The sequence below is a fragment of the Hylobates moloch genome, unplaced genomic scaffold (assembly GCF_009828535.3).
Source record: "Hylobates moloch isolate HMO894 unplaced genomic scaffold, HMol_V3 SCAFFOLD_9, whole genome shotgun sequence".
In the NCBI taxonomy this organism is placed as follows: Eukaryota; Metazoa; Chordata; class Mammalia; order Primates; family Hylobatidae; genus Hylobates; species Hylobates moloch.
In genome coordinates, this window is record NW_026652284.1 from 123,942,498 (window position 1) to 123,966,829 (window position 24,332).

The following is a 24,332-nucleotide window of genomic DNA, read 5'->3' on the forward strand; positions in this document are numbered from 1 at the left end:
CACAGGGGGCATCGGGGACAGGGACAGGAGAGCAGCGTGATGGTGGAGGGGCCAGGTGGGCCTTGGAAGTGGAGCTGGGGGGTCTTTAGTGCCCCCCACAAGGCTGGGTGGTGGGTCCACAGGGGAAATCCGGGAGGCCACATGGTTAAAGGCTGCAGGATATAACTGGGCGATTATACACACTGGGGAACGTGCTAGAATATTCTGTGTGTTGTGTTTTATTAATACCGAAATGTGCCACATCATAGTTTAGAAGAGGTGGAGGGTGCAGGCAGGAGGCTTCGAAGCCCAGGCAGGGCCGCCAGCCTCTGGCCTCTCCATGGGCTCCAGCTGGAGAGCCTGTCCGCTCAGCGACACCCCAGGCAGCACCAAGACAAACGTGCCCACAAGAACATCATGGCCAAGAGATGCTCAGGCGCATCCCGCTTCCAGGCACCTTTTCCACCTGGCCAGAAGTCCCTGCTGTCGTCCCTACTTGGGCGGTGGTTTTTGGTGACCAGTGGGCTGTCCAGCAGTGAAAGTGGGGTCACTTCCCTTCCTTTCCCAGTCTCTGGAGTCAGAACTGCTGCCTTGTTTCTTAACTCAGTTCCCTCTTAGGATTTATTACACTAAAAAAAAAGTTAGTTTTTGAAAAGAAATAGGAGAATACAGAAACATGAATTTCAAGAGGCTAGCATCTAACAGTGGGGGCTTTCTACACACGTGGTGCCAAAACGTGTCATTCTGAGTCAACTGCAATTCCTCTCTAGGGGTGAAAAGAGATACAAGATAAGCCAGGAACCCTGGACAGATTCTTGGTGTTAAAGAGGAAAGGACCTGAGAACGGGGCTGGTGGGGAGAGGGGGGTGTCTGCTGGATACCAGGACAAGGACCACTGCCACCTGCAGGGGTGCCCAGGACCTAGCTGGGCTCGGCCTCAGCTGCACCTTGTCCCCTGCCCTCACCTGGCCCCATACCTGTCAAGGATAAGCACTCCACAACCAGCCCTTCTAGCGCCCGGCTTGGGCTGGGCCTGTGCAGGGGGTGCTCATGAGGCCGGGGCCACAGGTTGTCTGGACCATGTTTTATTGTGCTGCAAAGCCCAGTGCCCCCTCCCCACTCTCACCCAATGCCGGCCAGAGCCTTGCTGGAGGAGACGGCAGACCTGGCCAAGGTGCCCCTTCGGGCTTCCCTGCGTCCCGTTCCCAGAGGCCTGCCCTGTCCGGCTTCCTTGCCACTCCAAGGGGCATCTTCTGGTCCAGCTTCACCCCCCAACCCCTTGCAAACTGCCCGTAGCCAGCCCAGTCTTCCCCCACAGAAGAGACGGGCCTCCGAGAAAGATGCTGGGAGGCAGCGAGCCGGAGAATCCAAGTAGGAAAGTAAGTGAAGCCCTGAGGACGGGGGAGACCCTGGGCGGGGAGGGGAGAGGGAGGGAGGAGACCCTGAGAGAGGGAGGGAGCGGGGAGGCCCTGAGAACAGGAAGCCCTGAGGAGGAAAAGGGCCCAGAGAATGGGGAGTTGAGGCACAGAGGCGAGACCCTTGTAAGAGGACAGTGGACTTAGTGGGGTGCACGGCTCACGCCTGTAATCCCCCCACTTTGGGAGGCTGAAGCGGGCGGATCATTTGAGGCCAGGAGTTGGAGACCAGCCTGGCCAACATAGTGAAACCCTGTCTCTACTAAAAATACAAAAACTACCTGGGCGTGGTAGCACACACCTGTAACCCCAGCTACTCAGGAGGCTGAGGCAGGAGAATCGCTGGAACCCGGGAGGCAGAGGTTGCAGTGAGCCCAGACAGCTCAACTGCACTCCAACCCTAGGTCTCAAAAAAAAAAAATGGGGGGGGGGAGGACTGAGGCACAAAGAAATGGCGGAGCCAGACGCTGCGCCACGCAAGGCTGATGGTGCAGAAATGAAGGTGCTGAGGGGAGAAAGGCACTGCTGGTGAGGGGCTGCAGCCCCAGCGTTGGGGAGGCCAGGGGGCAGAGACGGCAGCTGCCAGGTGAGCGTCCAGTGGAGCCGAGGTCTGGCGCACTCAGCCAAGCCCCAAGCGGCCGTGGCCTGACAGCCGCCGATCAAGCACATGAGCAGGGCTCTCTGTTCCGCGGGGGTTCCGGGTGACCGGGGCAGTGATGCGGACACCCTGGCCTGGGCTGGGCTGGGCTGCTAGGCCAGAAGACTCACTTCTTGCCTTTGAATGTGCCCAGGATCTTGGGCACGAACTTGCCCACCTTGCTGTCCCTGGTGCCCTCCTCCGCGGGGCCTTCCCCTGCCCCAGGGCCGCTGGCCTCCTCTTTCTTGCAGAAGACCTCGAAGCGGCTGTACACGCGCTTCTCCTTGCGCATGCTCTCCATGCGGCGCAGCAGCCGATCGCGCTCCTCCGCGCTGGCTGGCAGCGTGCGGCTCAGCCGGCCCTGGGTCCCCAGGCTGTCCGAGCGGAAGATGGCTGAACACTTGTCCTTGTCGGACATATCTGGGGCCAGGACGCCAGCAGCCGGTGGACGGCCTAGCTCGGGGCTGCTGTGGGTCGGACCGGGGCTCGGGGCAGGGACCGCGCGGTGCTTCTGGCCGTGGGCGCTGATCTGCTCCAGAATGGCCTTCGTGTCATCCCGAAGGTTGCTGCTGTACAAGGCGTTGGCCGTGGCTGAGGACAGGCGCGCCCGCTGACTCCGCTCTTCTGTGGCAGCCTCCGTGCTGTCACCCCGGCTCAGTGACAGCCGCCGCGGGCTCTCGGGTTGGCCGTTCTCCTGCGGCACTGGGAAGCCACCCTCATCCTCCATGCGCCGCTCGCCCTTGGGGCTCAGCAGCTGCCTAAGACGCAGGGAGCCTTTGCGCAGGACTTCCATGGGGCCGCTCGGCCCCTCTTCCGCGGGCCCGGCCTTCGGGGACTCCCCGGAGAAGGTAAGGGTGAGGCTGCCCCTGCGCTCCGGCACGGGGGGCACCGGACTGCTCTTGCGCTCTGGCACAGGGGGCACCGGACTGCCCCTGCGCTCCGGCACGGGGGGCACCGGACTGCCCCTGCGCTCGGGGTAGGCTGAGGTGGGGCTCCCCTTCTGCTCGATAAATCCTGTAGTTGGACTTCCTCTTCGAGTGGAAAACCCAGGCGTGGGGCTCCCCTTCCGCTCAGGGTAAGCCAAGGTGGGGCTCCCTTTTGGCTCATTATGGAGCACCTGGTGCGCCCCGGGCCCTTCCAGCGGCAGAGGACTGTCCAGCCCTTGCGGGGAGGTTGAATGGCCCTGGACAGAGAGGAAGCGGGAGGGCAGGTGGTCAGAGCCGCTCCGGCCCAGCGTGTCGAGCAGCTGCGCCGCGGTGAGTGACGCGGCTCCCGGCTGCCGCTCCGCCTCCTGGTGCAGCTGCTGCGCAAAGGAGTCGCGCAGGTCCAGCAGGCAGCTCTCGAGGCTGCGGCGCTCGCCCCCCACGCCACCTGGGGCCGCCACCTCTTCCCGCCACGCCTGGGACACGACGGCCTTGCTGTGGCTGGCAACGGTGATGGCGCCCGCGCCGCCGCCGGGATCACGGGCTGGGCCCTTGTACTTCTCCAGCAGCTCCGCCACCTTGGTGGAAGCCGCGGAGCGTACGGCCTCTCCGCCGGGCCCCAGCGTCTCGCTGACCGTCTGCTCCTTGTGCAGCAGCTGTACCTTCTCAGTGGCCGCCGCAGCCCCGGCCGCGCCCTCGGCCTGTGACGTGCTGAAGATGAGCGAGGAGCGCAGCCTGGAGCTGCGCTGGACCAGGGGGTTCAGGCGCGAGCGGAATGAGTCCTGCTTGGCCAGGCCAGGCTCCTCCGGGCCCTCGCGCTCTGGGCCGTTGCCGCCGCTGCCTGAGCCTGGCACCGGGACCTTGGTGGGGAAGGCTGCAGGGACGCGGAAGGCCGAGGGGAGCAGGTCGCCGGCAGGTGCCCGGCCCCCGGGAGCCAGCACGTCGTCTTCGTAAGCCTCCGCTTCCATGGGCGCCGGCAGGCCGTCGTCGCCCCCATCCTCGCCGTGGCGGCCGCTCAAGTAGGAGGCCAAGCGCCAGCGCCGCAGCCCGGCCCGCCCCTCGGGCCCGCCCCTGCGCTCCGGCTCCGCCTCGGGAGCGGGGTCTGGGCCGGGCCTCGCCGCGGCCTGGCACGGGAAGCGCTGGGTCAGGTTGGGGCGCGGGGCTCCGCTGGGCTCCAGGCCGCGGGGTCCGGGCCCGAAGGCGGGGTCCGAGCCGTGGCGTACCTCGCGGGACGCGCTGGACGCCACGTAGTCCAGCCGCTGGTGCCCGTCGGGTCCGAGCTCCGGGAAGCGCGGCCCGGCTCCCAGGGTGAAGTCATCCGGGTCCGCGAAACCCGCGCGGCCCCCGCGAAGCTTCTCGAACAGGCCCTGCGGGCGCGCGGGCGCGAGCTGCGGGTCCCACTGGTACTGCTGCTGGTAGAGCTGGTCGCGGTGGAAGTGGCTGGTCTGGAAGCGGAAGTCGTCGCCGTGGCTGAGGAACGTCTGCCGCGACACCTGCCGAGCGGCCGCGAAGTTCTCCACGGCGCCCGCGCCCTCGGTCGCGAAGCTGTGCCGCTTGAAGGCGTCCATCTCTAGGTGCCGCGCCTGGAAGAAGCCCCGCGCGCCCGCGAGCTCCCCAGCCGGCCCGGCCTCGGCCTCCAGGCGCCGCGAGAGCGGCCGCAGCCCCGCGTGCGGTTCCAGCGCGCCCCCCGGCATCCGCGGCGGCTCCTCCCGGCGGAAGGCCGACAGGAAGTGGCGGTCCGGGTCGAGGAAGGAGGGGAAGCCCAGGCCCTCTTCCCGGGGTGGCGGGAACAGCAGGTGCGCTCGTTTAGGGAAGGAGAAGGGGGTTGGCGCCCCGACCCCAGGGACGCCCACGAGGGGCCCGGCCCCGGCATACGGAGCCAGGGCATAGGCGTCCATGCGGGCCAGGGCCGCGGCCGAGGGCACAAGCGGCTCGGACTGCGCGAAGAGGATGCGGAACTCCTCGTCGAAGCTGGAGACCAGCTCTCCTTGGAACACGTGCGCCAGGCTGCGGTGGATCTTCTCAAAGGACCACATGAAGCTGTGGGGGGTCAGGGCCAGAGTCAAACCGAGCTGGAGCGAGGGCACTGCAGCCCCGTGGGCAGCGGGTGGGGCGGGGAGGACGCAGGGTTGTGAGGTCTGCAAGGACCTGGGCCCGGCTAGGCTGTGCAGGGGTCTACAGGACAAGGGCTCCTGGCGAGGAGGGCCCTGGTGTGGAAAGGGGGTGCTGGGGCTACAGGAGGAGGCCCCAGAGAAGGGGGTGAGGGAACCCCGCGGGCGCACCTGTAGCTCCCACTCATCACCACGGCACAGTCCACCAGCAGGAACTTCTCCTTGACATGGCCCTTGAAGGACTTCCCAGTGCGGCAGTAGTAGGTGGGGCCCGCCACAGTCCGTACGCGCAGGAACTGGGGAGGGAGGGGAGTCAGATCTCTCCCACGGGTCCTCCCCAATATCCCACTCCCGGGAACTCACATCCACGTGGTGCAGGTTGACACGGCACTTGTCAGCCATGTCCAGGAAGTGCTGCGCGTTCATCTCATCCAGCAGGATGTAGACTGGGACCCGACGGGCTGCGGCTTCCAGCACTTCGCTGAGCAGGTCCACATCAGTGAACATGTCCATCACCACAGCCACCACCTGCAGGGGCGGGTTAGGACGGAGAGGAGAGGCCCCTGCTGTCCCCACACCATTGTCCAGCCTCCCCTCCACACCCGGGAGGCGTCTGGATCACCCACAACCACTGTGAAACAAGCTAGTCCATCCCAGGGAGTGGGGCCATGTCTGGGAAGATGGGTGGGAAGATGGGCAGGAAGAGGGGACCAAACAGAAGAGGTGTGGAACTGGCCATAAGGGGGGAACCGAGGCAGGTGCAGGGCAGAGAACCCTGGACGAGGGTGGGCCAGGTTGGGGCACGGGGCCCCGCTGGGGGCACGGCAAGGGCCCCTCAAAATCCCCTCCACCCTACAGACGGCTGAGCTGCCCCCACTCCAGGGCAGCTGTCAGGGCTGAGTCCCAGGCTCCAGTTCTGCCCTGGGACGGGGTTGCTGCCCTGGGCAGGGGAGAAAGTCACGGGCCTTTAGTGTCTGGACCTGATGCCTCAGTCGCTATGGTTTAACAGCACCCTCCGCCGTCTGCTAGCTGTTTGGTGAGGGTTAGAAGCCCTCAGCTGGCCAAGGGCCTCCGGGCAGGATGAGAGGTAATTATCTGAACAATGGTGGGGTGCCCACCCATCCCAGAGCCCCCGAGTTTCTGGGCACTGGCCATGACCACGGGCAAGCAGACCTGTGCAGAGCCTGCAGCCCCTGATGACCGAGACCTGGCAGCCCTGAAGATCTTTGCCAGGGACCCCCACTCCAGCTGGAGCTCAGGGCTCACCCCACAAGCTGATCATGCTCATGCGTCTCCTCCACCCTCGTGCCTCTAGCCCAGGCCCCTCCCCTACTACCCTCAAGCCCAAGATGGTGCACCTGCTGGGCGGAACGGATCATCCTGCGGGCCTCATCCTTGATGCTGGGGCTGTCGGGGGGCGGTGGCTGCACCAAGGTGGTCACCTCAGTGCCCTGGAAGCCGAAGGTCAGAGGCCAGCCCAGATCAAGCTCAGGCACGGCCTGGTCTGAGTTCACCGGCCAGTATGTACCCGAGGAGCCATCCATGTCCACGTCGAGAAGGCTGCCTTCCGGTGGCTCTCGGGTGACATACTGTGGAGGCCGAAGGTGTCGGCTCACATGTTCCAGCTCTTCAGGGCACAGGAAGTCCGGTGCCCCCTCGGTAGCCAGGAAGCGGCTGTAGGCCTCCGAGCCACCCTCGGCCAGTGCATCCACCGCCAGGCGGTAGTACTCTTTGTAGTGAGGCGGCAGGTACCCAGGTGCCAGCGGGTTGTCCCCCTGCGAAGAGCTCTGAGAGCGACGGGCCATGTTGGGGCCAGGGGCCTGGAGGGGCAGGGAGACACATGACTAGGGGTGGGGGCACTGGGACCACTCCTACCCTCGAGCATGGACACACTGGAAAGGGCCGTCAGTGACTTGGGTAGGCTGGAGTTTAGCCCATGCCCAGGAGGCCTTCCAGGGCACCAGCCGAGCCAGGCTCACAGAGGGCAACCCAGACCCTAGAATGCCCCTAGCTGAGGGGACACTGGCAGAGGGCTGGGGCACAGGTATCCCAGCCCTGTCTCTCCTTTCTCTGGGAAGCTGAGGCAGGAGGACTGCTTGAAGCCATGAGTTTGAAACCAGCCTGGGCAACACAGCAAGACCCTATCTCTACAAAAAATTTTAAACATTAGGCAGGCATGGTGGCGTGCGCATGTAGTCCCAACCACTTGGGAAGCTGAGACAGAAGGATTGTTTGAGCGCAGGAATTGGAGGCTGCTGTGAGTTATGATCGTGACACTGCACTCCTGCCTGGGTGACAGAGTGAGACCGCATCGCTACAAAAACTAAAAATAAAACCAATGCCGCCCCCAAAATATTTTATGACTGTTGGCTTAAAGACAAACATAATCCAGGCCGCATTCATCGTTATAATATTCACTTTTTTCTTATTTTAAGACATTCACGGACCCCTGGCACTGTGCCTACTGGACAAGCCGCTGCCGCCCATGCTGCCCACGTGTCTCTGACTGCCTGGGAGACCGTGGGTAGGTAACCGTACCTCTCTGGCCTACCTCTACTGCACAACATAGCTGAGGGTCCCCATGACACCACGCCTAGCCCAAGGTGAGCGCAGCAAACAGGGCTGTGACCAACCTCCTCCTGAATGGCAACCTTAAGTCCCACACATAGTCCCGGGCCACACCTCCTCACCATCCTCAGGGTTTCACAGTTGGGTTCCCACAGCCCATTCTATAACCGCCCAGCCCTGGAACACTGACCCCTAGACCCTGTCCCTGTCTACCAGCCCCCCTCCTTCCCTTGGTCCACCCTTGACCTCTTTCTTGTCACTGTCCCTCTCAGATAAAACCTCCCTGGGCCACAGCCCCTTGGCGCCCACAGGGCCCTGCAAGGCCTGCACTCCACATCGCCCAGATTTTGGCTCTCCACTTGCTCAGAGTCCTGTCTCCACCAGCCCCCGTCCAGGGCAGCAGGGACCTTTCCAGGTCCTGAGCTCCCCACCACCATCCATGCTTGGCTGCCCCACAGCCCACTCTGTTCTCTGAAGGGTCCCTGCAGGGGGCCTGGCCTCTCCAGTAAGGTGTCTGATGGGAAGCACCCAGGGCCCATGCACACAGGGTCACTGAGCTACCTGGGTGCCTCTCCCTGGAAGGAGAGCCCTAGGGACCGCTCAGCCCATCCCACAGCTCCTCGGGTTGGGGAGGGAGGCGGGACACCTGTCCCTGCCTAGCACACTGGTTCCTGAATGTTGGCCCTGGCTAGGAAGGTGCCCAGAGGAGCGTGCCCTTGGGCGCTGACAGGATGGATGCCGGCCAGCTGGACTGCATGGGTGCTAGCCGGAACCACTTGGCTGAGAATGTTGGGGTCAGGAGGCAGCTGTCCTGCCTGATGCCCCTGGGGGTGACATGGAGTTGGGACGTGGGAAATACCTGGTGCCACTCAACAGCCCTAGATGCCAACCGGCTTGGGAGAAGCTGTCCCAACATTTCTTTGTTGGGGCACTGTCCTCATGGTTGACATATGGGGCTGGTGAGGGCACACTGTTCTGGTTGTGCCAGGGGCAGATCGAGGCCTACCACATGGGGGTGAGGTGTAGGCCTGTCTGGCTGGGCCGGGGCGCCCACTCACCATTGCCAGCCTGGCTGTAGGGGCGGTGTCTGACCATACAGGGCAGGGGGAACAACCCTGCTGATCTTGTTTGAGGGCACTTCTCAACGCTGGGGGGACACTCTAGAAAGGACCCCCACTGTCCCTTTGGATTTCACAGTGTCCAGGCTTCAGGCTGTGTGTAATGGGGGCAGGGAGCATCCAGACTGTGGAAGCCCCCGTGGCCAGGAGCCCTCCCAGCAGACACCCCTCGTCCTCACAGGGTGATGCCCAGACCTCCAATGGCTTCCTTCCTCACATCGTCTCCTTTCATGGGTACGTGTCTCCTGAGCTATGGACAGGGCCGCAGCCACTCCCGAGCCCAAGATGGAGCACCCCAGTGGCCTGCATGCCCACACATTTGCCTACCAAACGCCTGCCCAAGGGAGGGAGGGCGCGGAACCCACCCCTGGCCAATGACTCAGCACGAATCCACTCTTCTGCTGCTGACCCCTGACCTCTGACTCGGAAGTCAGGGCCCTCAGCTGGCCTTCAAGGACCCCATCCTCTCCACCCTGGCAGGAAGTGGGGTTCCTGAGTATCTGGAAGGAGGACCCCATGGAAGGATCCGGAGTTCCTACACAAAGTGGGGTGAACCTGTGCCAAGTTCCGATGCGCACAGGAGGGCGCGGAGGCTCTAGGCGGCGGAAAGGTGGGGTGCGGTGGACAGGGTTCACAGACCGGAAGTCGCTCAGTGATAACTTGCGGGGTGGGCACCCCAGCCCCCAACGGGGTCAGTGCACCCTACCAGCTCGCGGCTGCGGCGGCTGGGTGCGCTATCCGCCCACCCCAGCCCAGGAACGTGGGCGCGAGGGGCAGCACTCCCATCACTCGCCCTGCTCGCCACGCGGGGATCCAGGCCGCACCCTGGCCACCCCAGTCCACGGCGGCCCGGGCGGGCCTCCCCAGGGAAGGGTCCAGGCCGTGCCCAGCACCCAGACTCCAGCTAGGCCGCGAGGGCGGGAGCGAGTCGGGACGTCCGGGCAGGCTCCACCCGGATCCCGGGCCCCTTCCCACTCGGCTCTTCTCGGGCCGGCGTCGTGCGGGGGCGCTCGCGTCCATATCGGCACAGCGGCGCCCCCTGTCCGAGCAGCCGCGCCGCCCCGGCCCCGGGTACGCGGCCGCGCTCCACTCCCACCGCCCCTCTCTGGATCGCGCGGCCCCGGCCCAGGTGTGGGCGCAAGGGTAGCCCAGGTGGGACAGCGCCAAGGGGCACTCGCCCCCCGCCTCGCCCCGCCCCACTCGGGCCGGGGAAGGGGGGCCCTACCTGGCCAGGTGCGCGGGGTCTCGGCACAGGGGCAGCAGGAGCCGACCGCCGCCCAGCGGCCTCGCGGTCCGGTCGGTCCGGCAGCCACTCCCTGCCGCGGCCCGCCCGGCCTGATTCACGCGCCCGCCCCCGCCCCGCCCGTCGCTCCTGCCTCCTGCCTGCCCGGGCAGCACCTGGGGGCGGGGCAGCCCCACCCGCGGCGCGCCCGCATTCCTGCGCCCCGCGCCCGCCGCGGCCCCACTGCCAGCCCCAGCCCGCGCCCCCGGCCCGCGCCCCGACCCGCCCGTGCCCTGCGGCCGCGCGCCCGGAGACCCCGGCCCAGCGCCGCCGGAGACCGTGAGGCCCCCACTTCAAAGACCCCGACCCCCGGGAACCCAACTGTTGACCCAAGGCTCAAAGTTCCTAGCCTGACCCCTGACTCTCGCCCCGGAAGTCGGGGTGACTCGGAAGTTCCGGCTCGGTCGCTAGGAAACGAGCCAGCCCGACGCCAGGGGCGGAGCTCTGGCCTCCTCGCCGAGTTGGGGGAGGCAGGTGCGACAGGTGAGGACGGTGGGGCGGCGTCGAGCCCCGGGCGGGGTCGGGTCTGGGAGCCCCGAGAGCACAGGGGATCCCCTCACCACACACCGGTCTCCCACCGCACCAGCGCCCCACACGTAGAGGGGACCCCGTCCACACAGAGGACCCCCCAGACCCCAACCCCCACCACACACACTGATGCCCACAAGTACCTGGGGTCCCCCATCTTTCTCCCTCATCCCCTCACACCGATGCCCACACTTGTAGGGGACTCTGCCGCAGTGACCCCCCATGCATATGCGGACCCCGAATGACCTGTCCCTCACGTACACCAACCTCCAAGCACAGGAGACTCCTCAGGAAGACAGAAGCCACAAGCACACCGAGTCCTGCCCATGCCAGTCACCCACGAACACGCTGACATCCGCACACCTTGGGAACCCCACCTGCCTATGAGATTCCTCAGACACCAACCCCACACACAAACAGGGGATGCCATGTTCGCACTGACTCTGAGAGCACAGGGGACCTCCGTCACACATACGGAACCCTGTGTACACACAGGGACTCTGCAAAAACCAAGCCCCAACGGACAAGGGACCCAATGTGCACACCAAGCCTCACATACCAGACGCCCCCATGTACACAGCAACTCCCACACACCACCCCAAGCTGCCCCTGGGTGCTCCAGTTCCCCAGGTCCCCCTCAGGCCCTCACTTAGGGCCCCTCCCCCTCTTAGGCCCTGCCCTGCACCGGATCCATCTGTCCAAACCACCACCCCTCGCCCTGCCACTCCCACCCCAAGGACTGGCCCTGCCTCAACCCTTTCTGACGGTCATCAGTCACCTTTCTCTTTGTCCCTCTTGCCATGTGATCCTATTTTCTGTTTCCAGGGTCACTCCCAGTTTCATTTGTTCTTTTCCCAAACACTCAGTGACACCCCACTGGTACCAGCATGCTGGAAACATGGGTGGGGGGTCAGACCACTGCTCAGGCAACTGTGCTGCAGCGGGTGAGGGGCATGGGGCACCGGGGAGGACCCTGACAGGCTGGGGCAGGCAGGAGGAGCCCCCCAGGGAAATGAACTTGGGGGTCAGCTGTGTGGACTAGGGAGAGGGGTATTGCTCCAGGGCCTGACAACACCATCTGCCAGGGCCGGGACCACATAGGGTCTGAGGGTGTGAAGGGGTGAGTGTCTTGGGTGGGCTGGGGAGCAGGCCCAGGGGTGGGCTGGGTTCCCAGGGCAGTGGAGAGGCATGGAGGTTCAGCAGAGAGGGCCGTGCTCATGCTTACGGTGAGAACAAAGACCGGCCCACTGGCAACCCAGCAGCTTGGGGCAGTGAGAAGAGTGCTGGACTCCAGATCCTGCTCCCGGCAGGATGGGCTGAGCCTGGGGCGGAGGGGCAGGCAAGCCACAGCCGGGGGAATGGGATGTGGGGATGTGGCCAAGTGCTCTTGCCAGGCATCCCGGCTCAAGCTTCTGGGCACACACCCGGGGCGGGCAGGCAGACAGGACACCAGCTGGGAAGCCTCAGGGGAGCCCACGTTCCTGCTGTCATCCACTCAGGCCCCCGTGGTGTGCCCTGTTCCCCACTGCAGCTGCCCCTGCCCTCTGCCACTCTGAGCACCCTCTCCCTGCATACTCACCCCCCAGGAGAATGCACAGTAAGAAGGGGGGACCCAAAGCTGCAGCTGGGAAGTGGCAGACGCTCCACCCTGGGCCCAAGATGAGAGCCGCTGCTGGTGAGTGCACCCTCTGACCTCCAGGGCACTGTCACCCAGACGCTGACCTGTGAGACCTTCTGTGTAGCCACCAAGAGACACCCCTCTGAGGAGAGCCCTTCTTCCAAGAGTGGCTTTCAGGGGACCTCTGAGTTGGGATTAGGTGTGATTGACTGAGGGTTCAGAGCCCATTCATTCATCTCAGACCTTGAGCCTGAATCTATTTTTTTTTTTTTTTTTTTGAGACGGAGTCTCGCTCTTGTCATCCAGTTGAGTGCAATGGCGCGATCCCTACTCACTGCAACCTCTGCCTCCTGGGTTCAAGTCTTGTGCTTCAGCCTCCCAAGTAGCTGGGATTATGGACGTGCGCCACCACGCCCTGCTAATTTTTGTATTTTTGTTTTAGTAGAGACAGGGTTTCGCCATGTTGGCCAGGCTGGTCTCGAATTCCTGACCTCAGGTGATCCGCCCGCCTCGGCCTCTCAAAGTGCTGGGATTACAGGCTTGAGCCACCATGCCCGGCCAAGCCTGAATCTTATACCCCTGGGGATGGGGTGGGGGCCTAGGGGTAGCACTCAGATAAGCCCAGCTTTGGAACACATGGAGGTGGGAAGGGGGCAGGAGCCAGTGGGAGGAGCCTAGGTGGCCAAAAATGGGTTTTGAAACAGGAGGGTTTGAGTCCGAGCTGGGGATTCTCAGTCTAAGCATGTGTTCTCCTCTGACTCTCTGCTGCATCTGGGCCGTCCTGTGCTGCCCTCTGCCTGTGGCTTTGCTCCCAGTCACCTTCTCCATAGTCACTTCCAAGTTGGATGGTGACAACTCACCTGGGCTGGGTTTTCCTGTGGGTCAGGAAGCAGACTTCCCCCAGTACCCTCCCCAACCCCGACCCCGCCTTCACTGTTGTCACTCCCTTGCCCCAACTCCCATTTATTCTCTGTGCTGGCTGTGAACACATTCCAGGCTGCAAATCTGGGGTCCTTCAGCACCCAGGCCTGCACCGGGGTCTGTGATTGCTAAGAGAGCACCCCGTCCTGCTCCCCAGACTGCCCCTCTGCTTAGAGTTGGCCTGGCCTAACACCCCTGGATGCCAGAGAGCTCCCAGATTCACAGGAGCAGGTGGGATGACGGTGGCCGCTCCTCCACGCCAGGCTGGGGTTAGATCCTAGTTCCCCAAAATAGCCCCAGCTGCGTCTGAGGCCAGCAGCCCTCCCGGAATGAGGATAATGGGCACAGGCGCCGCGTGCTGCTTCCGCAATCTCTAGCCCTGAGTACACTGCACTCCAATAAACAGGGGGCAGGGCAGGCGGACCAGCAAGGCAGCCAGGAAACTGGGTTGCGGGGGTGGGAGCTGTGCTTTTCAGTTCTGCTACCTACTGACCGCACACCCAGGCCTTTGCCCTGCACCGCAGCCCATACACTGCCCTGGACAGCTCTGGCCCAGCATGCCTGGGTCTGCTGCAGGGACACCTCCGTCCCTGAACAAGTATCTGCCCTCAGTGCCCATTTCCACCAAGCATTGGGCCAGCCTGGGCAGGCTTGCTGTCCCTTGGTCTTGCACTGCCCTGTGTGGCGGGTACCAACTTCACTTGGCAGATGTGAAGAAGGGCCCACAGATGCCCTGCAGCCTAGCTTCCTGGGCCTCCACAGGCATCCCTAGGTTGCTGGAGCGGCCACCACCCAACACAACAGTCCGGGACCCCTCCCGCCACTCCTCCAGGCCTTACCTGGCCTTGGGTCTGCAGTGCTTCGAGGCCCTCACTTCGGAGCTGCTCCAGGGCCACGGCCAGCTGCAGCCCCTCCACGTGTACCCAGGCCTGCTCCTCCTGCAGCTGCTGTAGCCACAGCTGCTCTTCCTGTAGCTGCTGCAGCCACAGCTGCTCCTCCCGCCACAGCTGCATCTGCAGCTGGACCTGCCGCCACCGGTCCTCCAGCAGCAGCTGCTCCTGGGCCAGGCACAGCTGGACCTCATGGAGCCTCAGCAGTTCGGGGCCCAGGGCCGGCATGGGGTCCCCTGCTCCACAGCCTTCCATGTGCCCAGCAAGGACCAGCACCAGCTCAGACCCCGGAGCAGCAGCCGGCACCGGCCTCGAGGCTGCCTGTGGCTGCTCTGGCCTGGCCACCCTGGGGTGTTCCTGAGGTGCTGGCTCGATGCTGGTCACGTGCCCTGTAGGGGCCACCCCCGCTTCGCCCTGAGGGCCCCCTGGGGTGGGGGGCGGGGGCTCGACCTCGGGGCCCTGCTGCCCAGCTGCCGGCTGGGCCCTGCCTGCCCTCCTGGCCCGGGGTTTGCGAACTCGACTTCGTTTCCCAGACATGGCCCTGGATCCAGCGCCTCCGTCACCAGGTGTCTGCTCCCCAGGGGCCCTGGCTCATGGACCGGCCGGCCTCAGGCCAGCTCAGAGGGCGTCCCTGGAGGCCACAGTGGCTGTGTGCTCCCACGCCAGGCTCGGCCCCCTGTCCCAGGTCCTGCCCCTTGGCTGGAGCCCGCGGCACCGCAGCTCAGGACTCTGGCTCTGCCTATGGGCCTCACTGACCCCACTCGGTGGGGCCGGGCCACACCAGGGAGTTTATAGGGACTCCGCAGCGAGGTGGCTCGCCTGGGCTGAGAGGCTGACTAACGCGCTGACACGGCGGCACGGGGCTTTACAGGCCACGGGCCCTGCTGGTGAGACTGGGAGGGAGGCTGAGAAGCTGGAGGAGGCAGCGCAGCAGCCAGAGCGCCGGCTGTGCGCAGCAACGGGCGTGCCTCGTCCTGTCCTGGGCGGCACCAATGCCCCCCGCCCCCGCCCCCGCCCCACCCCAGCTCCCCCGGTCCCATAGCTGGTCGAGGGAAACTCAAACTGCAGGCCACAGGGCCAGGAGCTGCATCCTGGCCGCACTGACCCTCAGGGCCCAGACCCTGCCTGGCCACAGACAATCTGAGCCCAGCTGGCCATGGGAACCCCCAGCCCACGCACTCTGGAGGGCTCCAGGGCAGCTACCATGCTCATAGGAGCCCCGCTGGGGTTTGGGCTTGCCCGTGGTGTTTAGTGGAGACAAAGGACCCAGGGACACAGTGGGAGCTAGGGCAGGGTTCGGGCCACTGCGCTGTGGCTGGCGGGAGAGACTGGGCCCTCAAAGGCCTGCATGGCGCTTTGTGAACTGACGTGGGGCCCCGAGAAAAGTCCTGGCGGTCATGGAGGTGGGGCGGGGGCTCTTGGTGCCATCCCGGCTGGGGACTGGCTGTCCTGCGCACTGCAACAAGGGCCTGACTGGACCAGAGCTGCCTTTGGGTCTCCAGGCTGGAGGTGGGGGTGCAGGGCTAGCCCCAAATGCCGGCGTCCTCTGGGCTTCTTGTTGGGAGGGTGGGCTCTAGTGGCCTCCTCCCTAGCGTTTCCCCAGCTCGGGGCTGCTGACTCACACCCACGCCCAGGGCCCCATCCCAGCCGGCTCAGCCACACTGGCTTGACTGGTTTGCCTGGCCCGCCTGGCCCAAGCCTGCCTGGAGCAGTGCTCCCGCCCCTGTTGAGTCCTAGCCCCAGAAGCTCAGGAGCAGAGGGACAGCCACCTGCCAGGGGAGTGCCGAATTGGACACACAGAGACCGAATTGGACACACAGAGACCGGAAGGGCCTGGGGGAGGGACATGGCACAAGGTGGGGGACGGTGTCAGGGGTGGGGCAGGGCCAGCAAGGCAGCACTGCCAGCCCACAAGGCCCTTCTAGCAGCGGCACAATCTGCCCATCCTTGGGCCCACAAGAGGCCAGGTGCGTTCCTGCTGGCTGGCTCTCGCCTGTGCCTCTCCGAGGCCCCCCGTGCAGTGGAGTATGTGCTGCTGGAGGAGCCCGTGCTCCTCAAGGTTGTCCGTGTGCTTCCCTCGGGAGGAGGCCCGGGTGGGGGCTCCCTCTCTGCCAGGATGCACGGCCCTTTCGGTGCCCCGTAAGTGTCTCTTGAGACTAATGGGGATGGGGGCCTCTCACCCCAAGCTCACTGACGGTCGTTTTCCCTTAGGGAAGCCTGGGAGAACCGCCCGCCGCAGAGGAAAGCGGGCCGGCAGGCGAGGCAGCCCGCACCGGCTGAGAGCCCACAGGCCCCCACAGGTGAGAGCCCGCATGTCCCGCGCCGCTGGGGGTGAGCGGGTGAGCTGTTGGCAGGGGGCTGCCCTGGGCCGGGACACGCTCGGTGTGGGCGCGCGCTTGCGTGTCATGTACACGTGTGCTTGTGCGCGTGTGCAGGTGCGTGCACGTGTGGGAGTGCGCGTGTACGCGCACCTGTGAGCGCTCGGCGCAGGCCCGCGACACGCCCGAGCCCCTCCCGCCGCGCCCCGCTCTCGCCCACCTCCTGGTGCTCCACTTGCCCGCCGCCCGGGTGCGTGGCCTCTCGGGAAGACCCTGCCCTGCGCCACTCGCCCTCGCGGGGGTCGGGGCCGCCTCCATCCCGGGTCCGCCGCGTCGTGCCCGCCCCGCGCGCGCCGCTCTCTGGTGGCAGGAAACGGGGCCCTGCGCGTCGCCTTGGGCCCGGATCGCCTTCTCAGGCTCTGCAGCTCCGACCCTGCGCTGCTCCCGACCGGGGTCGGCCGCTCAAACCTTCTTCCGGGCCCGGTACCGCCCTGAGGCTCAGCAGCGCCTCCCAACGCGAACTCGTCGTCGGTCTCCACGCACCCGCTGCCTCCCTCACTGCTCATTCTGTCCTCGCCGCTGCCCGCCCTCCTGCTTCTGCGCTGGTGCCGCGGGCCTGCCTCACCCACGGTTCTGCCTGCTCTTCCCTGGGCTCCTCTCCACGGAGCCGACGGGACCTCTCGGCCCACATCAGGTCTGACCCTGGTGTGCCCCTGCTGGGCCTGGGCGATGCTTCCGAAGCCTTCAGATGCAGGCCTGGCACCAGCAGCCAGCTGTCCCCCCCAGCCCAGGCCCGGCACCGCCCATCGCCTGATCGCCTGTGTACCCCGCCACCCTGCCCCAGGTGTCAGGATAAGGAGCCTGACCCCGTCCTGAGAACGGAAGTAGTGGCAGTTGTTTGATAAGAGCCTCAGGTGTGCGGGAGCAGCGCCGCGGAAGGCCCCGTGGTATGTAAGTGGTGGAGCGTGTCCAGTAGCTGGGGATTTGACTTTGGCAAGAGGCAGCTATGAGAGGAAGCAGGGAACACAAGGCCAGGCCCTAGGAGAATCTGGGGAAGATGTCCCTTCTGTCACTGAAGGCCAGCACCGAGGCTCTGCCTGGGACCGCCTCCTATCATTTCTGTGTCTGGGTGTCACTTTCTGCAGATGCAGGCTCCTGGTGGGAAACCAAGAGGCCGCTCTTCTGCTCTCGGTGTCATGGAAAGGCAGGGATGCCCCCATTTTGCTTTCTGTAGTTTGCGGTGGACTCCTAGCCTTCCTCCAGGACAGCCCCGCCTCACTGGCTAGGCGTCTTGGGGCCTCAGCCGCACTGCAGGGTGTGGGGCAGACAGGACCAGGGAGCTCCGTCTTGTCGAGGGAAACTCAGACTGCAGGCCACAGAGCCAGGAGCTGCATCCTGGCCACACTGACCCTCAGGCCTTCCCATCAGGAGCCTGCACCTGGAGAAAGTGACACCAAGACACAGGGAGCCCCGTGACCCCTGCCATGGTGCCTCTTTTTGCTACAAAGTGGGTTTCCAGCTCAGAAGCAGGGCTGCCGGGGGTGCTAGGACTGCACAGGTGGGGTTGGCCGGGGGGATTCTACACATCTGCTAGGAAGTCTATTTCAGCCAGAACAGACTGTGTGCCCTTCAGAGCAGCAAGTGTCAAGTGAAACTGCTCTGCCTCCAGACGGTAGGCTCAGGGCTAGGCACTTAGTTTTGAGGACGTGCAAGGCTGCAGCCCACAGCCGTGGCCACCCAGCTCACGTGCCTTCGGAGGAGTCCATGCCGCTGACTCAGCGTTTTCTGTGCCGCGGGGACACCTGGTCGCCATCACATGGACACGCTATTTTTGCACTCGGAGGCTATTCCAGGAAGTCCATCCAGACAGAGCACGCCTTCCCCAGCCTCCTCCTCTCGGCCTGCAGGCCTGCTCTCCCCACGTCTGGTGATCTGTAAAGAGGGCTTGTTCTGCGTGGCTGGGACCTGCTCTAGATCAGTCTTGGAAAATGAGCTCATGCCGTTGGCATAGCCACCATTCCTGCCCCCACGCCACTCTGCCCCGGGGCCTGCTGGCTGACGTCCATGGTGCAGTCATGATGTCCACGTGCCTGTCTGTGCCCTCGCTGCGGCCGACTCTCTCTAGGGGCGTCCCCACAGGATGCAGAGCCTCTCCTTGAGCTTGGTGTTCCCTGCTCCTCACAGACCCACCCCCCAGCCTTTCCCAGCTGTCTGCATCACCGCTGCCCAGGGCTTGTTCACTTCAGGCCCTGGAGAGCCAGCCCAGCCCTCACTGGTGTCCGGAGTCAGTGATACATAGCGCTTGAGTGACTCTTCCCACCCACAGGAAGTGGGTGATCAGGTGCCCCCCGGGGGCTGTCCCTTGCTGCTGCCCCCCAGGACCTCCCTGCATGGGACTACAGTGTACGGGGAGGTCAGGCTGGAGTTGGTGTGGGAGCCTTTGCCAGCCTTTCCTCTGCATCGGTGCCCTCCCCAGGAGGCATCTGAGCTGCAAAAGGGGCGAATGCGATGTAGACACTTGGGCCCCGGGACTCGCCTGTGTCGTCTGGGCTGGGCCTGGCAAACACCGCAAACACCTTTTCCACCACGCAATAGATGGCTGCTGGGCTGCCCACGGGTGTGACTGTGGAGCTGGGAAACCCAGCCTGGGAAGGTAGCATTCCAGGAGCTGCTTTCCAAAAGAAGAATAGCCTCCACCAGGAAGGTGTGGCTGAGCCCCAGAGCCCCAGAGCCCCAGAAACCTGTGGGAGGCTCCACAGGGGGGCCTGCCAGAGGATACACACCCACCCTATCTCCTGCATGCGGGATCCTCCAACCAGACAGTGTGGTCCAAGCAGCCTGGCAACTTCCACCTTAGCCAGCAGCCCTGGGCCACACTGGGGACGGTCCCAAACATGGCCTGTGCTGCTGTCACGGTGCTAAGGGGCCTGGCAAGCACAGGGTCTTTCTTGCTGGACGGAGGCACGGGTGCCAGAATCTATCTTTTGCCCTACAGTGTCCTGGCACAGCCTAGATCTATGGACCCCTTCACTGGATGCTTTATCCCCCACCCCCCAGAACTCCTGGGACCATTGAGATGCCCAGGAGATGGGGAGGTCCCTGTGCCTGTGTCCCCTTGCCACTGTAGCAGCTGCCACATCTACCAGCTCTGCAGCGTGGCCACCGGGCACGGCCTCGCCAGGCTGACATCAAGGAAAGCCAGCCATGCTGCGGGTTTCCTTCCCTCTGGCTCTCCACTTCTGCCTCCCTTTTCCACTGTTTTTGGTTTGGGTTTTTGTTCTGTTTTGTTTTTTTTTGAGACGGGGTCAGGTGTCTTGCCCAGGCTGGAGTTCAGGGGCTATTCCCAGGTGTAACTCTAGCTCACTGCAGCCTCCAACTCCTGGGTGTAAGTGATCCTCCCACCTCAGCCTGAGTAGCTGGGACTACAGGTGTGTGCTCCCACGTCCGGCAGGCCTCTTTCAGTGTAACTGTATGGGTTTTTCTCCATCTTTTTTTCGTCTTTACAATTTTTCTTCTCAAGGACTTGGGCTGTTTGACTTGAGTCTTCCAGTCTGGATTTTGCTGATAAGATGGAACACCTCGAGAATGCATCTTTGTTTAGCATTTAGACGTACGTCCCCTCCTCGTTTGCTCAGTGGAATTACGATTGCACTTGGAAATGCATCGTCTTGGGTGTGTTCTTTAAGCTGAACTTTTGTAGATCTGGCAGGACATTTAACACCAGGCCATGAAGCCTGCTTCAGAAGTGACTGAAACGACATCTGCCTTATAGTGTATATTTAAAAAATGATTTTGTCGTGTGAATAATTATGCTGCCATTTACAGATAAGTGAGATCAGAAACATTAGTTTCATATATTGTAGTTTTTAGTTTCTGAATACCCATTGGATTCTTTTTCTTTTCTTTTCTTTTCTTTTTTTTTTTTTGAGATGGAGTTTCGCTCTGTTGCCAGGCTGGAGTGTACTGGGGCTTGGCTCACTGTAGCCTCCTCCTCCCAGGTTTAGGCAATTCTCTTGCCTCAGCCTCCCGAGTAGCTGGGACTACAGGTGCCCGCCACCACACCCAGCTAGTTTTTGTGTTTTTAGTAGAGACAGGGTTTCACCATGGTGGCCAGGATGGTCTCGATCTCTTGACCTTGTGATCTGCCCGTCTCGGCCTCCCAAAGTGCTGGGATTACAGGCATGAGCCACCACTCCTGGCCACTGGATTCACTTTTAATAAATTTTAGTTTCTTTTTGAAAATTATCCATATTAGTGTCCATTTCATTCATATTTTCCTTAATATACTTACAATATCTATTTAAAGCTCTTTTCTGCTAAATTTAACATCTGGGCCACCCGTTCATCTGCTTCCATTAGCCAGCCTTTCTCTCTCCTTTTTTTTTTCTTTTCTTTGTTTTTTTGAGACAGCATCTGGCTATGTTGCCCAGGCTGGTCTCGAAATCCTAGGCCCAAGCGATCCTCCTGCCTTGGCCTCCCAAGTAGCTGGGCTTACAGGCGTGAGCCACCAGGCCTGGCTCCTCTTCCACCTTTACGGACCCTTGTGATTGCATTGGAAGGAGTGCTGCTGTCTGCCGGTGAAGATGAACTGCTGCTGAGCCTCCTGAGCGAGGATATTGAGAAGAGAGAATTTGCCAAGATGCTAGTCACACACCAAGTACAGAGGCTATGTTGATCTGCTGCGGCAAAAAGACCACTCGTGGCGTGGCAGCTCTCACTGGCCCTGCTGCCTCTTCAAGTTGACTGCAGTCGGTCACCCATGGTCATTAGACATTTGTTTTTGCAAAGGCCAGGCAGCTGAATCTAATGGAGATGGAAACCACCACACCTGCCTCCCTGGTCTCTGATGTTGGTGTTAACCTCCGCAATTCCTCAAGCAAAGCACTCCTTCTATCAGGCTCACTGTCTTGCTGAAGGGAGGAAGTTCCACAGTGTGTATCCCAATAAACAGGGCAGATCTACAGACCCACTGGACCCATTAGAGATGGACTCGGGCCACAGTGCCTTCCGTGACTTCTATAAACAGAGGGGCATGGTGATCCTTTCAAAGTCCTGGCATCAATGTCAGTGTCCCACTACACACCATGTTCCCGTCCTCGAAAAGCCTCTCTGTACCCCTCTATGTCGGTGACACTTAACCCTGGTAAATGGCCACAGACCCCTTCGGGGACAGAGTAGGAGCGTAACTGGTGGGAGTGGTTGGCATGCTTTGTATTGGGAGAGCCCCATGCCCTAGGGTGTCCAGCCTCCTCTTCAGTTTGGCAGCTGTGAGTCTGAATTTCACTCAAATCTGGAAACTGGGTGAGAGACTGTGGCAGCTGCTGTCTGGCTGGCAGAGCCTGATGTGTCTATGATCATACTCACTGGGTCCGCAACACCCTACTGACCTCGTCCAGAATCCCACATCCCAGTTGGTATTAGGGCAATCAGTTCTCTGGCTGTTTCCCCAATATCAACCCGAGCTTGCAAAAGACAGTCACCACAGAGCTCCTGAAAGATGCCAGGACTTCACTCATTCCTGCATTTCCTTTTTTTTTTTTTTCTTTTTGAGACGGAGTCTCGCTCTGTCACCCAGGATGGAGTGCAGTGGGGCGATCTCGGCTCATTGCAACCGCTGCCTCCCGGGTTCAAGCGATTCTTCTGCCTCAGCCTCCCAAGTAGCTGGGATAACAGGTGTGTGCCACCATGCCCAGCTAATTTTTGTATTTTTAGTAGAGACGGGGTTTTATCATGTTGCCCAGGCTGGTCTCAAATTCCTGACCTCAGGTGATCTGCCCTCCTTGGCCTCCCAAAGTGCTGGGATTACAGGCTTCAGCCACTGCACCCAGCCTCATTCATGCATTTCTTACTGTTGTTGTTTGAGACAGGGTCTTGCTCTGTCACCCAGGATGGAGTGCAGTGCTGTGATCATGCCTCAGTGCAGTGATCATGGCTCAGTGCAGCCTCAACCTCTTGGGCTCAAGCAGTCCTCCAACCTCAGCCTCCCGAGTAGCTAGGACTATAGGCACACAGCACCAGGCCCCGGTTCTTTTTTTTATTTTGTAGAGATGAGGCTTCACTATGTTGCCCAGGCTAGTCTTGAACTCCTGACCTCAAGCGATCCTTCCACCTCGGCCTCCCAAAGTGCTGGGATTAAAGGCGTGAGCCACCGTGCCTGGAACCTTGGTGGAATCTTTAGGGTTTTCTATTAATATATATAAAATCGTATCATTGGCAAACAGAGATAATTTTACTTCCTCCTTTCCAATTTGGAGGTCTTGGGTTTCTTTTTCTTGCCTAACTGCTGTGTCTAGAACTCCCAGCACTGTGCTGAGAGTGGCAAGAGCAGGCATTTTTGCCTTCTTCCTGACCTTAGAGAAAAACTCTTTAGCCTTTTACCGTCGAGGATGGCGTTTGCTGTTGGTTTTTCCTAAGTGCTCTGTATCAGGCGGAATAAATTTCTCTTTCTAGTTTGTCGAGTGTTCTTTGTTTATGTTGGTTTTGGTTGCTCTTGCTCTCTTTTTTTTTGAGGGGGGGACAGGGGCACAGTCTGTCACCCAGGCTGGAGTACAGTGGTACAATCCCAGCTCACTGCAGCCTCGACTTCTGGAGCTCAAGCCACCCTCCCATCTCAGCCTCCCAAGTAGCCGGGACTACAGGTGTGTGCCATCAGGCCTAGCTAAATTTTTAATTTTTTGTAGAGATGGGTTCTCACTATGTTGTCCAGACTGCTCTTGGGCTCCTAGGCGCAGGTGATCTTCCCACCTTGGTTTCCCAAAGTGTTGAGATGACAGGTGTGAGCCACCATGCCCAGGCTTTGTTTGGAGATGTTTGATTACTGATTTAATCTCCTTGCTAGTTATATGTCTATTCACATTTTCTATTCATGATTTAGTTTGTTTTTTTTGCCCGTAATTTTTTTTTGTTTTTTAGTAGAGAGGGTTTCCTTGGGTAGTGGTCTCGATCTCCTGACCTCGTGATCCGCCCGCCTCGGCCTCCCAAAGTGCTGGGATTACAGGCTTGAGCCACCGCGCCTGGCCTTTTCATGATTTAGTCTTGGTAAGTTTTGTGTTTCTAGGAATTTGTCCACTTCATCAAGGTCACTCAATTTGTTGGCATATAATTGCTCAGAGTACTCTCTCACGATGTTATTTATTTATGAGATGGAGTCTCGCTCTGTTGCCCAGGCTGGAGTGCAGTGGCATGATCTTGGCTCACTGCAATCTCCACCTCCTGGTACCTGGGATTATAGGTGCCTGCCACCACGCCTGGCTAATTTTTGTATTTTTTGTGGAGACAGGGTTTCACCATGTTGGCCAGGCTGGTCTCAAACTCCTGACCTTAGGTGATCTGCCTGCCTGAGCCTCTCAAAATGCTGGGATTACAGGTGTAAGCTACCATGCCTGGCCTGCTTCATATATTTTGATGATCAGACATTAGGTACATACATATTTATAATTATTATATATTCTTGCTATATTGAACTTTTTTGATATATAATGTCCTTCTTTGTCTCTTGTGAACTTTTTTAAAATTTTAATTTTTTTATTTTTTTTTTGAGGTGGAGTTTCGCTCTTGTTGCCCAGGCTGGAGTGCAATGGCATGTTCTCGGCTCACTGCAACCTCCGCCTCCTGGGTTCAAGCAATTCTCCTGCCTCAGCCTCTCAAGTAGCTGGGATTACAGGCACCCACCACCACACTCAACTAATTTTGTATTTTTAGTAGAGATGAGGTTTCTCCATGTTGGTCAGGCTGGTCTCGAACCCCTGACCTCAGGCGATCTGCCCGCCTCAGCCTCCCAAAGTGCTGCAATTACAGGCGTGAGTCACCGTGCCTGACCTCCCTTGTGAACTTTTTTGATTTAAAAATCTATTTTGTCTGATACTAGTACAGTCATTCCTGCTCCCTTTTGGTTTCTATTTGCATGGAATATGTTTTTCTATGTTTTCATTTTCAATGTTTGTGTTTTTTAATCTAAAGTGAATCTTTTGTAGACAGCATATACTTGGATCAGGGGTTTTTATCCATCCTGCCAATCTCTGTCT

The 24,332-nt window shown here is 61.2% G+C and overlaps 1 protein-coding gene across 1 annotated transcript; it reads right to left on the minus strand.

Annotated features, from left to right (window-relative positions):
• Positions 1-211: 211 nt before the first annotated feature.
• On the minus strand, positions 212-15,050 carry FAM83H (family with sequence similarity 83 member H). Its single transcript, XM_032760679.2, has 5 exons — positions 13,940-15,050; positions 6,424-6,885; positions 5,429-5,593; positions 5,237-5,361; positions 212-4,994 (listed from the first exon to the last, which is right to left on the minus strand). The coding sequence occupies exons 1-5, from the start codon at positions 14,525-14,527 to the stop codon at positions 2,159-2,161; spliced, it is 4,176 nt and encodes a 1,391-aa protein (XP_032616570.1). The 5' UTR covers positions 14,528-15,050; the 3' UTR covers positions 212-2,158.
• Positions 15,051-24,332: the final 9,282 nt, after the last annotated feature.